This window comes from Rhinoraja longicauda, unplaced genomic scaffold (genome assembly GCF_053455715.1).
Source record: "Rhinoraja longicauda isolate Sanriku21f unplaced genomic scaffold, sRhiLon1.1 Scf000129, whole genome shotgun sequence".
Taxonomy (NCBI): Eukaryota; Metazoa; Chordata; class Chondrichthyes; order Rajiformes; family Arhynchobatidae; genus Rhinoraja; species Rhinoraja longicauda.
Window position 1 is genome coordinate 159,144 of NW_027601347.1, and position 15,543 is coordinate 174,686.

General features: G+C 48.5%; 1 protein-coding gene across 1 annotated transcript in view; it reads right to left on the reverse strand.

Annotated features, from left to right (window-relative positions):
• Positions 1-7,635, reverse strand: part of LOC144590097 (myeloid cell surface antigen CD33-like) — a 31,134-nt gene extending 23,499 nt beyond the window's left edge. The window contains exons 1-3 of the mRNA XM_078394960.1: positions 7,485-7,635; positions 1,370-1,451; positions 388-750 (exon numbers count right to left, since the gene is read on the reverse strand). Coding sequence (XP_078251086.1) covers positions 388-750; positions 1,370-1,424 — 418 coding nt within the window. The 5' untranslated portion in view covers positions 1,425-1,451; positions 7,485-7,635. The remainder of the gene's footprint in view (positions 1-387; positions 751-1,369; positions 1,452-7,484) is intronic.
• Positions 7,636-15,543: the final 7,908 nt, after the last annotated feature.

Sequence of the window (15,543 nt, forward strand, 5' to 3'; positions counted from 1 at the left end):
TCCAATATCCAATGTTCGATCACAGTCTGAAGTTTCCTCTTTCACCAGTGATGACTTGATTTTTTGTAAAGAATATTGTAGCATCCTGAGCTATTGCAAAGTAGATTACAAATTTGAGTCCCTCTTTGCTGTGTACACTATCTGAGCAATGTGTGATTAGCAACATGTTTCACAGTTGGTAACATAGCTGGATATAATGCTGATGTTTTACTGATGATAATGGAATCAGTATCAGCACTGTAGTGAGATTGGACTGGAGGCCCATGCCAGGGTTTGACCATCAAACTGTGATACTGAGCTGTGGTTTGTGTTCATAGGGCAGAAGCAGTTTGTGTGACTTCCTACTTCCTGAATATCAGTTGTTGAGTGATTACACAGAACACTTACCAGAAACACGGAGCCGTGTTACAGGGAAGAAGCTGTAACGAGCTTTGCTGTTGAATTCAATTCTGAAATGATAAGGACCTTCATCTTCCTGTTTGATGTTGTCTATAACCAGGGAACAGTTGCCATCTCTCAGGGTTCCAGACAGCCAGGTCCGATGGTCAAACTTTGATGATACTATACCTGGATTCCCGGAGTGGAAGGCTAAAGAACTACGGTTCCAGTTCTCATCGTTAATCCAGATTCCAGTCGGTTTATTGTTCAGGTGTGATGGGTAACTATAGTGGCATGGAATCCAGGCACACAGACCCCTCTGCGCTGTCACTTCTGATGGATAGTTGGCTGTCCACTCTGTCGACACTGCAGCTGAGGAGGGAAGGGACAACATTAGGCACTGGAGGGCATATGGATCCACCAGACTCCATTGTGTAGGGATCGCATCCTGGGCATTGTGGAATGACAATATTTGTGAATACATTCTCATGCTTCTGTACCTCTGAAAACATGAAGGGCGTCTCTCATTGAGGGGCAGCTGATGCATCTCGCATCCACTGGCCCAGGGGAAGACATTGACATCTCTCTGGCAGCCAGTGGGAACAGTGGTGGGTGGAGAGCAGTGAGAGACACAGGTTGTTCATCCCAGAGGCAGGTTTTAGATTCCTCTTCCGCTGTAGGGAGTCTCAAACTAAAGGCCACAGGTTTAAGGTGAGTGAGGAAAGATTTAAAGGGGACCCGAGGGGCAGGCTTTTCACACAAAGGTGGAGGGTATATATGACAAGCTGCCAGAGGAAGTGGTTGAGGCAAGTACAATAACAACATTTAAAAGACTTTTGGACAGGCATGTGGATAGGAAGGGATAAATGGGCCAAGCTCATTGGTACAGAGAGAGTGAGGGATGTAGGAGGGATGGAGGTTATTCCCCATCATTGAAAATGTGTACAGACAGTCGGCCAGACAAACACAATCAAGCTGTTGCTGACGGTACCTTGAAGAAGTGACAGCAAGAAGTATGATTTTCCCATCATTGTCCGATCCCACATATCCCGTCAGTTTCCCACTCTCCAGGTCTGGAAGAGAGAATAGTTAATGAATAAATAGATAAATAAGTAAATAAGTAAACGAACAGAGAAAGGAGACAGAAGGTGAGGTGACGGTCAGTGGTTGAAGGCAGTACTGAACAGGTGAGACTTCAGTGATGTTTTGAATGTGGTGAGTGTGGAGGAGTCTCTGACGGTTTGGGGTAGTGAGTTCCATAGGGTGGGAGCAGCGATGGAGAAAGCCCTGTCCCCCCAGGATCTGAGTTTGGTCCAGATGTGGGGGGATAGGAGATTGGCAGCAGCAGAGCGGAGGGTGCAGGTGGGAGTGTGCCTGTGGAGGAGGTCGGTCAGGTAGGATGGGGCCAGGTTATGGAGGGCTTTGTAGGTTATGAGGAGGATTTTGTACTGGATTCTCCGGGGGATGGGGAGCCAGTGGAGTTTGTAAAGGACGGGGGTGATATGGTCACGGATCGGGGTGTGGGTGAGTAGACGGGCAGCGGAGTTTTGAATGTATTGAAGTTTACTGATTATTTTTGAGGGTGCGCCATAGAGGAGGCTGTTGCAGTAGTCCAGACGGGAGGTGATGAAGGCGTGGATGAGGGTTTCTGCAGCTGTGGAGGAGAGGGATGGACGGAGACGGGCAATGTTTTTGAGGTGGAAGAAGGCTGTCTTTGTGATGTGTTTGATGTGTTTGTCGAAGGAGAGGGTTTGATCAAAGATGATTCCAAGATTCCGGATGTGAGGGGAGGTGGATACTGGGAGACCATCAATGTTGAGGATGAAGTTTTGGGTGGATTTGGTGAGTGTTTTTGGACCAATGATGATGATTTCAGATTTGTTGCAATTGAGTTTGAGAAAATTTGATTGAAGCCAAGATTTTATTTCAGTGATGCAGTTTGTCAGTGTAGAGTGTGTGGTGGGGGAAATTGACTTGGTGGAGATGAGGAGCTGGATATCATCGGCGAAGCAGTGGAAGTTGAGACCATGACGGCGGATTAATTGACCAAGGGGGAACAGGTAGAGGATGAAGAGGAGGGGGCCAAGGACTGAGCCTTGGGGGACACCTTGAGGGAGGGGAGCGGTGGGGGATTTACAGTTGTTAATGGAGATGAACTGGTGTCTGTCAGAGAGGTAAGATTTGAACCAGGATAGGGCTGTGCCGGTGATGTTAAGGGAGGTTTCAAGTCGGGTGAGGAGAATGGAGTGATTTATGGTGTCAAAGGCGGCGCTGAGGTCAAGTAGGATGAGGATGTTGAGGTTGCCAGCGTCGGAGGAGAGGAGAATGTCGTTTGTGATTTTGAGGAGCGCAGTTTCAGTACAGTGGTTTGAGCGGAATCCGGATTGGAAAGTTTCATACAGGTTATTGGTAGAGAGGTGGTATTTGAGTTGGGAAGCTACAGCACGTTCCAAAACTTTGGACAGAAAGGGTAGGTTGGAGATTGGTCTGAAGTTGTTTGGGGTGTCAGGGTTTAGACCAAGTTTTTTCAGAATGGGGGTGACAGCAGCGATTTTGAGGGATGGCGGGACGATGCCAGTGGACAGGGAGGAGTTTATTGTTGCAGTGATAAGTGGAGAGAGAGCAGGAAGGCAGGCCTTGACAAAGCTGGAGGGGATGGGGTCCAGAGAGCAGGTGGCAGTTTTTATTCCTGTGAAGAGGTCAGAGAGGTCGGTGGTGGAGATTGGGGAGAACTGAGGCAGGGGCTGACAGGATAAGGGGGGGCAGGTGGTTTGAGGGGGAGCAGGTGCGTTGGTGGTTAAGGTGCTGTAGATGTTGTCTATTTTGCTTTGGAAGAATGAAAGGAAAGTGGTGCATTTGTCAACTGTGAATGATTGGGAGATGGTGTCCAGGGGGCTGAGGAGTTTGTTTATTGTAGAGAAGAGTGTTTTTGGGTTTCCGGAGCCAGAGTGAATTATTTGAGAGTAGTAGGTGGAGTGGGCGCGGGAGAGGGCATCTTTGTAGTGCTGCAGGTGGTCTTTGTAGGCTTGGGAGTGAATTGTGAGACCTGTTTTGTTGCGGAGTCTTTCAAGTTGGCGGGCATGAGTTTTCATCATGCGGAGTTCAGGGGTAAACCAGGGAGCAGAGTGGGTGAAGGAAACTGTTTTGGTTTTTATAGGTGCAAGCTGGTCGAGGCAGGAGGAGAGAGTGCGGTTGTAGTAGTCAGTGAGGTCAGAGGGGCTGTGGAGATCAACGAAGGGAGAGGTGGACATTATTTCAGAGAGGGAGGATGAGATAATGATGAGGGAGGATGAGGTAGGTGAAACAGAGTTCAGCTTACGGAAGTTGATTTTGCGTTTTTGCTTTGGAGCTGGGGTGGGAATGTTGACAGACATGGTGATGGCTAAGTGATCAGAGAGGGTGGGGTCGGAGCCAGAGAGGTGATGTAGATTTAGTCCAGTGGAGCAGACAAGGTCCAGAATGTGACCACGGTTATGGGTGGGAAAATTGACGTGTTGAGTGAGGTTAAAGCAGTTGAGTATTTCAGTGAAGTCAGCGGTTATTGTGGAGTCAGTGGAGTCCATATGGATGTTGAAATCACCGAGGAGGAGGATTGAGGGGGAGAGAGAACAGAACTGGGTCAGAAAGTCAGAGAAGTCAGAAAGGAATGATGGGTGTGGTTTGGGAGGGCGGTAGACAACTGCCATGACTAATTGTGTGTGGCCAGAGAGTTTGAAAGCCAGGTGTTCAAATGAAGGAGCAGATGAGATGGAGATGAGGTTGATCTTGAAGTCCTGTCGGTGAATTACGGCAATCCCACCACCTCGGCCTTCCGAGCGTGGTTTATTGATGTAGGAGTATCCGTTGGGTGTAGTGAGGTTGAGTGGGAGGTAATCCAGAGGTTGTTGCCAGGTTTCTGTCAGACAGAGGAAGTCCAGTTTATTTTCCAGGATGAAGTCATTCAGAATGTGGCTTTTATTGTTGAGGGACCGGATGTTGAGCAGAGTGAGCTTCATGTTGCTTTGTGTGGTGTGGATGGACACGGGTGATTTAGCCAGGGCTTGTAGACAGGGTGCACGCTCGTGTGCGTTGTTGTGATGACGTAATGGACGAGTGGAAGTCGGATCAGCTGACCAGAGTGCAGGGATGGAGTGACCGGTCTGGGAGTAGACAAACTTGTGACCGGAGCCTCTGTGGATGTATCTGGGTCATCGTAGAAGTCCGTGGTTGATGATGGCAGAGATGCATGGCGGAGTGGAGTGGTTGTTGAGCTGGAGCAGCCTCGCAGCGAAGTACTTCAGTGCCATGCCAGGCAGGAGCGAAGGAGCATAGAGCCCGGAGAGATCAAAACGTCACAGCAGGCACAACAGGCTGATCCAGAGCAAGGCCTATGAGGACCGAGGAAGCTGAGCAGCCTAAGGGTTAATAGGGAGCTGAGGACGTGCAGGCAGAGGAGGTAGCCAGGCAGCTGTTAGCGTTAGTTTTAGCGTTAGCAACTAGCGAGTTGATGACTGAAGCGCTAGCTGTCAGGTAACCCACAGGGGAGCAGTCCAAGCCAGCAGAGGCAGGAGCACAGACAGGAGTGAGAGGTCCAAGGGTGCGAAGTCCAAGGGTGCGGAGGCAGCGGTGGAAGAGCTGAGCAGATGATACCAGGAGGTCAAGCAAAAGGATTAGTTTAAGCAGAGGGATTTTTGCAAACAGAGAAAATCTTTAACTATTCATTAACTATTCTATATCTCTAATCTCTAAATCTCTGTAAAGCGTCTTTGAGTATATGAACAGCGCTATATAAATAAAATGCATTATTATTATTATTATTATATAAGAAAATAACTGCAGATGCTGGTACAAATCGATTTATTCACAAAATGCTGGAGTAACTCAGCTGGTCAGGCAGCATCTCGGGAGAGAAGGAATTGGTGACGTTTCGGGTCGAGACCCTTCTTCAGAAGGTCTGATGAAGGGTCTCAACCCGAAACGTCACCCATTCCTTCTCTCCCGAGATGCTGCCTGACCTGCTGAGTTACTCCAGCATAGTTAATGATATCTCTCCACCTGCCCGGCAGCTCGCGAGAGATTCAGACTTCTGCTGGACAGTGGAGCCGATCTTCACCTGATCCAACATTGCTACTGGGTGCGCTTGGACACCACTGTTCCTCCAGAGTGGTCCCAGGTAAAGTCTCCCTCTGGAAGCCGGCCAGCTCCCAGCCCAGTGTCCTGGGTCAGGCCAGGGCCTCTCCCAGTGTTCAATCTATCCTGGAGATTAAAGGCTCTTGATGAGTATGGGTGTCAGGGGTTATGGGGAGAAGACAGGAGAATGGGGCTGAGAGGGAAAGATAGATCAACTATGATTGAATGGTGGAGTAGGCTTGATGGGCCGAATGGCCTAATTCTGTTCATGTGACTTATCAACTTATGTTCAGTAACCACTGCACTTACAGAATGGCTTTGACAGACAGCCTCAAACCCACCCATTGATGGAGTTGTCTCCCACAGTCTCAGACCCTGGAAACCAGGCCTGAAGTACGAGTTTAGAAATTTTCACAGTGATACAGGACACAGCAGGAGCTGGAATATTTGGTAAAAATAACAAAGTGCTGGAATAACTCAGCGGGTCAGGCAGCATTTGTGGAGGGAATAGACAGATGATGGTTCTGGTTGGGTCCTGCAAGCGGAGGATCCCAGCAAGGAGGCCCGGCTCACCACCACGACAACAGAGGACACGCCCGCCATGGACCGAGCTCCTGCTCACCGCAGTCAGAGGACCAAGAATGGCCCGCCGCACGCCGAGAATGGAGGACCACCGGTAGACCTGCTCTCCACCATAGACTCCAAACGTAGTCCTCAGCCACCGAGAGCAGGGAGGGAATGTCGAGAACAAAGGGGGGACCCAGAGGGGGGTCCAAGAATAATGGGGGAATCAATGTAAACCTCTTCCACACCCTTTCCAGAGCCTGTACATCCTTCTTACATTGGGGGCAACTATTACTCCAAATGCGTCCCAACCAAAGTCCTATAAAGCTGTATCATGACTTCCTGACACTTATACTCAATGCCCCGAACAATGAAGGCAAGCCTTATTCACCACTCTATCTTGTGTTGTTACAGGTTATGGACTTGTACCCCAAGATCCCTATGTACATCAATACAGTTAAGTATCTTTCCATTAATTGTATATTTTCCCCTTGCATTTGACCTCCCAAAGTGCCACACCTCACCTTTGCTGGTATTAAAGTCCATCTGCCATTTCTCCACCCATTGCTGTAGATGATCTTGTTGTAGACTGTAGATTGCTGTATCTGTAGACTTTGACAGCCTTCCTCACAGATTGCAACTCCAGTAATCTTGGTGGTGTCTACAAATTGGCTAACCAATCCATCGACATTTACATTTGAGTTGTTTTTATATATATATCAGAATATACACACCACCAAGATTCTGATATATATATATACATATACATCAGAAACAACAGATGTCCCACACAGATCCCCATGGAACTACACTGGTCACAGACTTCCAATTAGAATAATACCCTTCCACCACAAACCTCTGTCTGTGTGTAAGTCAGTTCTAAATCTAAACATGAACTGCAGATGCTGGTTTAAACTGAAAATAGGCACAAAATGTTGGAGTAACTCAGACTAGACGATGTTTCAGGTCGAGACCCTTCTTCAGACCAGTTCTTCAGACTAGTTCTTCAGACTAGTTCTTCAGACTAGTTCTTCAGACTAGTCTGAAGAAGGGTCTCGACCTGAAACGTCACCCATTCTTTCTCTCCATAGATGCCTGTTTCGCTGAGTTACTCCAGCGTTTTGTGTCTACCTTCAACATGGATACTGTGCTTTTTATTCTTTGGGAGCAGCCCAGATCAGGAGTGAAATGTAAAGATGGAGGGAAGGATATGGGTGGAAAGGACAGGGGAGAGGGGAAAGAAAGGATATAAAGGGGAAATATTGGACTGAGGGATGTGATATGAGCGACAGGAGTAGGACAAAGAAGCAGAGTGAGCAGGGTGGTGGGAGATAGTCGTGGAAATATGTCCACAGCAGGATTATTAGGGGGCTGGGAAAAAGAAGAGGGAGGCAGGATGTATCACTTGCAACTGGAGAATTCAGTATACTTACCATTGTGCTGAACCTGTTGTCAAGTCCCTCATTCCTTTCTGAACAAGGACAGTGTTTTCACAATGTCCAGTCCTCACCCAGGAAGGTGTGGGTTGATCAGGATCACAGACAACCAGCTTCTCCTTTCAGCTGTGGCCGGTCAGGCCGAGGTACGTGAGGGGACTGGCTGAGCGTCCAGGGGAAGCTGGACATGAGTCATGAGTCTGTGGGATGCGGGTCGTGGTGGGGTGCAGGAAATGGATGGGGTGGCTTTGGGCTTGCGCTTCCTTTTCCTTTATTTAGAACAGAAGCTGCTAATTTGTCAAAAAGCAGCTATCACTTCCGTCTGAGCAGAGCATGCAAACACGCTGGGACTATCCAAGTGGTTGACAAAAATAAATTGCAAAGCTTCAAGAAGACAGAAAGGGACAGGGATCGGTACAGCTTAAAATGTTTAAAGTCCTCTTCATGCGTTGTAATAATTCTGTGCTTTAAAGAAGATTGAAACTGAGCATGCTCGGCTGACATTCACTGCAGTTTACTTTAGTCAGATTCTGTTCTCTTGTCAAAGGACAAATGACAATCATAAATCAATTAAATAAGGTTGAAATAGTAACAGGACATTTGCTTATCTGTAATGTTGTGGAATTGGGCTCTGTTTACTCTGCTGTGTCTTTTGGAGGTGCACAATTTATATTTGTTATAAGACCATTTGGAAGAAGGAAAACCTCTAAAGTGCTTGCTCTGGTAAACAGATCAAAAGGAAAGTCTGTTTATAAGGAGCAGATGATTCTTTGTTCATTGAGCAATCTCCGAGATTGTTCCCAGTGATCACTGTATGTCCTCATTCTTTAGGGATCCGAGATGTCCTCATTCTTTAGGGAACGGGGGTTCCCCTCTCCCATCACAGATGAGGCCCTCACTTGTGTCTCCTCGGTACCCCACAGCACCGCCCTTGCTCCCCCTCATCACAACAGACACAGAGTCCCCCTAGTCCTTACCTTCCACTCCATCAGCCGTCGTATACAACATATAACCAAGCGGCACGGTAGCGCAGCGGTAGAGTTGCTGCTTTACAGCGAATGCAGCGCCGGAGACTCAGGTTCGATCCTGACTACGGGTGCTGCACTGTAAGGAGTTTGTGCGTTCTCCCCGTGACCTGCGTGGGTTTTCTCCGAGATCTTCGGTTTCCTCCCACACTCCAAAGACGTACAGGTATGTAGGTTAATTGACTGGGTAAATTTAAAAATTGTCCCTAGTGTGTGTAGGATAGTGTTAATGTGCGGGGATCACTGGGCGGTGCGGACTTGGTGGGCCGAAAAGGCCTGTTTCCGCACTGTATCTGAAATATGAAAAAAAAATATGAAAAATATTTCCGCCACCTCCAACGGGATCCAACCACGAGCCACATTTTCCCATCTCCGCCCCTTTCCGCCTTCCACAGAAACCGTTCCCTCCGCAACTCCCCGGTTAACTCATCCCTTCCCACCCAAACCATCCCCTCCCCAGGTACCTTGCCCTACAACTGCAGAAAATGCAACACCTATCATTATACCTTCTCCCTCGTCACCGTCCAGAGACCCCGAAAGTCCAGGTGAGGCAGAGGCTCACTTACACCTCCTCCAACTTCATCTACTGTATTTGTTGTTCAAGATGTGGAGTTTTATACATCGGTGAGACAAAACACAGACTGGGCAAACATTTCACAGAACACCTTCGCTCAGCCCGCCTGAACCTCCCTGATCTCCTGATTGCTGCACACTTGAATCCTCCTTCCCATTCCTACACAGACCTTTATGTCCTCGGTCTCCTCCATTGTCAGAATGAGACTAAATGCAAATTGGAGGATCAGCATCTCATATTCTGCTTGATTTCTCTCACTTCAGGTAGCCCCGGCACTCCCTCTATCTCTATCTCTCCCTCATTCTACAAACAGCTCTCAATGGCATGTTTCCGTTATCATCGTTACTTTTCTGCAGATCTTTCATTCATTGTTCTTTATCTCTCCACATCACCGTCTATATTTCTCGTTTCCCTTATCCCTAACCAGTTTGAAGAAAGGTCTCGACCTTAAACATCACCCATTCCTTCTCTCCAAAGATGCTGCCTGTCCCGCTGAGTTATTCCAGCATTTTGTGTCTACCTGAGAGTCCACGATCATGTGTGCTGGTGACAGGCTGGTGATGAATGAGTTGGATGGAGTCAGCAGTTCACAACAGGTATGTTAGACGCTGGTTTAAACCAAAGATAGACACAAAAAGCTGGAAGACAGACAGGGAGGTGCGTGGGGGCCAGAGGTGGTTACAGCGACAGGGAGGGGTGTAGAGGTTGGAGGTATTTACAGAGACATGGATATGTGTAGGGGCTGGAGGGGTTAAGAGAGATAATGATGAGTTTAGGAGTTGGAGGCGTTTCCAGAGATAGAGAGGAGTGCAAGTGTTGGAGAGGTTTACATAGAGGAGTGTAGGGGTTGGAGGGAATTACAGAGATAGGGGTTGGAGGGGATAGAACGTTGGCTGGACTTGGGGAGTCTTGAGTGCAGGTTTAAAAAGAGTGCAAACAGCAGTTCGCAGTCTTTGAGTACAAGTCGGGCAAAGCACATACCTTCAAACTCATCAGAGGAAGGAAGGTTAGGAGTGAGTGTGGGGATTGGCTGAACAATTAGATTGGAAGATTGGTAATTTGGACAATTAGTCAATTTAGCAACTGATATAAGCAAGGCTTGTTCAAGGGGTGTGGTCCTGTCGAGGGAAGTGCCATGTGAGAAAAGTGAATCTTTGGCTGTGAGTGCCCTGTGAGAAAAGTACAAGGCTTTGGCTGTGAGTCTTCGGCGTGGAGGCTGAGGGAGGAGGCCACACCAAACGTTGGAGAGGGTGAGACGCAAGAAGGAAATGTCAGGCAAGCTGATTCAGTGTGATGCTTGCAGGATGTGGGAGGTCAGGGGCACTGCTGGTGCCTCTGGCTGCTACAAGTGTGAGAAGCGTATCCAGGTACAGCTCCTGAAGGACCGTGTTGGGGAACTGGAGAAGCAAGTGGATGACCTCAGGTCTGTCTGAGAAACTGAGTTGTTCCTGGACAAGTCCTACAGTGACTGGAAGAGAGAAGGTGGGTGACGGTGAGAAAGGGAAGGAAACTTGGAATGCAACGGTCCCGGGGTGTGGAACCTCTTGAGAACAGGTTCACCCACTTGGAAGCTGTCGTGGAAGAAAGGTGTTGCCACACTGAGTGGTGACGGGGGATTTCACTATGCAGGTAGACTGGGAAAATCAGGTTGGTTCTGGGCCCCAAGTTTGTAGAGTGCCTCCGAGATGGATTCTTAGAGCAGCTTGTAATGGAGCCTACCAGAGAAAAGGCAATTCTGGATTTAGTGTTGTCCAATGAACCTGTTTTGATAAGAGAACTCGAGGTAAAGGAACCGCTTGGAGGTAGTGATCATAATATGATTAGTTTTAATCTGCAATTTGAGAAGTTGACGGTTAAATCAGAAGTGTCAGTGTTGCAGTTGAACAAAGGGGACTATGAAGGCATGAGAGAGGAGCTGGCCAAGGTAGACTGGAAAGGGATCCTAGCAGGAATGACGGTGGAACAGCAATGGCAGGAATTTCAGTAGGAGGCAACTGTGGCTGACAAGGGAAGTTAGGGATGGAATAAAACTAAAAGAAAAGATGTATAACACAGCAAAGAGTAGCCAGAAGCCAGAGGATTGGGAAACTTTCACAGGACGACAGAAGGTAACAAAACGGGCAATACGGGCTGAAAAGATGAAGTACGAGGGGAAGCTGGCCAAGAATATAAAGAAGGACAGTAAAAGCTTCTTTAGATATGTTAAGAGAAAAAGAGTAGCAAAGTCAAATGTGGGTCCCTTGAAGGCAGACACGGGTGAAATTATTATGGGTAACAAGGAAATGGCAGAAGAGTTGAACAGGTACTTCGGATCTGTCTTCACTGAGGAAAACACAAACAATCTCCCAGATGTACTGGAGGACAGAGGATATAAGGAGCTAGAGGAACTGAAAGAAGTTTTCATTAGGCGAGAAATAGTATTGGGTAGACTAATGGGACTAAAGGATGATAAATCCCCTGGGCCTGATGGTCTGCATCCCAGGGTGGCTCTAGAAATAGTGAATGCATTGGTGATCAATTTCCAATGTTCAATAGATTCAGGATCAGTCCCTGTGGATTGGAGGATAGCTAATATAACCATATATAAGCATATAATAATTACAGCATGGAAACAGGCCCATTCGGCCCTACCAGTCCAAGCCGACCACTTTCTCTGACCTAGTCTCATCTACCTGCTCTCAGACCATAACCCTCCAATCCCCTCCCATCCATATACCTATCCAATTTACTCTTAAATAATAAAATCGAGCCTGCCTCCACCACTTCCACCTGAGGCTCATTCCTTACAGCCACCACCCTCTGAGTAAAGAAGTTACCCCTCATGTTACCCCTAAACCTTTGTCCCTTAATTCTGAAGTTATGTCCCCTTGTTGGAATCTTCCCCACTCTCAAAGGGAAAAGCCTACCCACGTCAACTCTGTCCTTCCCTCTTAAAATTTAAAAAACCTCTATCAAGTCCCCCCTCAACCTTCTACGCTCCAAAGAATAAAGACCCAACCTGTTCAACCTCTCTCTGTAGCTTAAGTGCTGAAACCCAGGCAACATTCTAGTAATCTCCTCTGTACCCACTCCATTTTGTCGACATCCAACTTCTATATTCGATGCTCTGATTTATAAAGGCAAGCATACCAAACGCCTTCTTCACCACCCTATCCACATGAGATTCCACCTTCAGGGAACAATGCACAGTTATTCCCAGATCCCTCTGTTCCACTGCATTCCTCAATTCCCTACCATTTACCCTGTACGTCCTATTTTGATTTGTCCTACCAAAATGCAGCACCTCACACTTATCAGCACTAATGTTATCCCACTTTTCAAGAAAGGAGCAAGGGAGAAAATGGGGAATTACAGACCAGTTAGCCTGACATCGGTGATGGGAAAGATGCTGGAGTCAATTATTAAAGAGGTAATAATGGTGCATTTGGATAGCAGTGAAAGGATAAGTCCAAGTCAGCATTGATTTATGAAAGGGAAATCATGCTTGATTAATCTTCTGGAATTTTTTGAGGACGTGACAAGTAAAATGGATGAAGGGGAGCCAGTGGATGTAGTGTATCTAGACTTCCAGAAAGCCTTTGATAAGGTCCCACACGGGAGATTGGTGAGTAAAATTAGAGCACATCGTATTGGGGGTAGGGTGTTGATATGGATAGAAAGTTGATTGGTAGAGGGGAAGCAAAGAGTAGGAGTAAACGGGTCCTTTTCAGAATGGCAGGCAGTGGCGAGTGGAGTGCCGCAAGGCTCGGTGTTGGGGCCGCAACTGTTTACCATATATATTAATGATTTGGAAGAGGGAATTAGAAGCAACACTAGCAAGTTTGCGGATGACACAAAGCTGGGTGGCAGTGTAAACTGTGAAGAGGATGTTAGGAGGTTGCAGGGTGACCTGGACAGGTTGAGTGAGTGGGCAGATGCGTGGCAGATGCAGTCTCCTTAGGCCCCCTCGGTCATGGCTGACCATGGGTGATGCATCCTAGTTGGCTGCTTGCTCCACACCTCGGCTAGAGCAGCGTCGCTTGTGGCTGAAGAGACCAATGTGGGAGTGACAGTCTCTGTGGCAAAGGTCACATTTGTGTGTGGTCTCTGGTCTGTTGAAATTGCTGCGCTCCTTTCTGCGTGCCCACTTGTCTGCCGCTGCGTTCATCAGTTTCCCTTCCCCCGTTTTGAGATGTTGGTTCAGGGTACCTCTCCACCTCGTGCAGTCAGCTGCAAGGCTCTCCCAGGACTCCACATCGATGTCGAGCGCCTTCAAATCTCTCTTGCAGACATCCTTGTAACGTAGCTGGGGGCGGCCGATGGTTCTCCTCCCAGATGTCAGCTCTCCATAGTCAAGTCAAGTCAAATTTATTTGTCACATACACGATGTGCAGTGAAATGAAAGTGGCAATGCCTGCGGGTTGTGCACAAAAAGAATTACAGTTACAGCATATGAATAAAGTTAATAATTTGCTATTAGTGTCGACAAAAATTTAGTCTCTGGGGTTATAAAAGTTGACAGTCCTGATGGCCTGTGGGAAGAAGCTCCGTCTCATCCTCTCCATTTTCACAGCGTGACAGCGGAGGCGTTTGCCTGACCGTAGCATCTGGAACAGTCCGTTACTGGGGTGGCACGGGTCCCTCATGATCTTACTTGCTCTGGATCTGCACCTCCTGATGTATAGGTCCTGCAGGGGGACGAGTGTAGTTCCCATGGTGCGTTCTGCCGAACGCACTACTCTCTGGGGCCATCCTGTCCTGGGCAGAGCTGTTCCCAAACCAGACTGTAATGTTGCCGGACAGGATGCTCTCTACAGCCCCAGAGTAGAAGCAATGAAGGATCTTCAGAGACACTCTGAATTTCCTCAGTTGTCTAAGGTGGTAAAGGCGCTGCTTAGCCTTACCCACCAGTGCGGCAATGTGCGTTGCCCACGTCAGATCCTCTGCGATGCGGACTCCCAAGTATTTAAAACTGCTCACCCTATCCACAATCGACCCATTTATCTCCAGTGGCTTGTACGTCCTTGGATGTTGAGCCCTTCTGAAGTCCACAATCAGCTCCTTTGTTTTAGTGACATTCAAGAGGAGGCTATTGTCCTGACACCAGAGTGCCAGATCAGCCACCTCCTCCCGGTAGGCCTTCTCATCGTTGTTGGAGATCCGGCCCACCACCACAATGTCACCAGCAAACTTGATGATGGAGTTTGAGCTGAACCTGGCCCCACAGTCATGTGTGTACAGGGAGTACAGTAGGGGGCTAAGGACGCAGCCCTGGGGGGATCCTATGTTCAGGGTGAGGGAGCTAGATGTGTGTTCCCCCATCCTGACCACTTGGGGCCTGGCAGTGAGAAAGTCCAGGACCCAGGCACACAGGGGTGCTAAGCCCCAGTTTCAGCAACTTCTCACCCAGTCTGCTGGGGACTATTGTGTTGAATGCTGAACTAAAGTCAATGAACAGCATCCTCACATAGCTCCCCTGGCTGTCCAGATGAGAGAGAGCGTTGTGTAGAACCTGGGAGACCGCATCATCCGTGGACCTGTTCGGACGGTATGCGAACTGTAGTGGGTCCATGTTGCGAGGAAGGAGGGCGCAGATGTGCTTCTTGACTAGCCTCTCAAAGCATTTCATGACAACCGAGGTGAGGGCCACCGGTCGGTAGTCATTTAAACACGCTGGAGAGGCATTCTTTGGCACCGGTACAATGATGGATCATTTGAAGCATGCAGGGACCATGGACTTTGCCAAGGAGAGGTTGAATATTGTGGTGAGCACTGGAGCAAGCTGAGTAGCACAAGACTTTAGTACTCGCCCAGATATACCATCTGGGCCTCCAGCTTTCCTCGTGTTCACACGCGTCAGAGCCCACCTCACCTCGTGCTCGGACACCGAGAATGTGTGCACATCCCCGGCGGTGGATCCCCCTCCAGCCTCGCTAGCCAGCGCCCCTTCGGTGCTGTTTTTAGACGGCGAGCTGGTGGTGTTACCCGTCTCAAACCGTGCATAAAAAGAGTTCAGGTCATCAGCTAAGGAGGAGCCGGCACTTCCGGTTGAGGGGGTGCTGGACCTGTAGCTAGTTATAGTCCGTAGCCCCTGCCAAAGGCGCCTGGTGTCCTGCTGCTCCATCTGTGACTCCATCTTGTCCCGGTACCTCCTTTTTGCATCCTTCACTGCCCTTCGCAGTCAGTAGGACTCTCCCTTGTAGTCGTCCATGTTGCCGGATGCCAGGCCGGAGTTGTAAGCAGCAGTGCGAGCATTCAAGGCCACGCGAATAGACCTGTCCACCCAGGATTTTTGGTTAGGGAAGATACTGACCCTTACCGTGGGGATGATGGTATCGGCTATTGTGGCAATGAAGTCCGTAACCGCTTCCGCAAACTCATTTACGTCTCTGGAACTTGCTTGGAACATGTTCCAGTCGACTTCGCTCAGTGCATCCTGCAGCATGGCCTCTGAATGGTCAGCCCACCGCTTTACGTC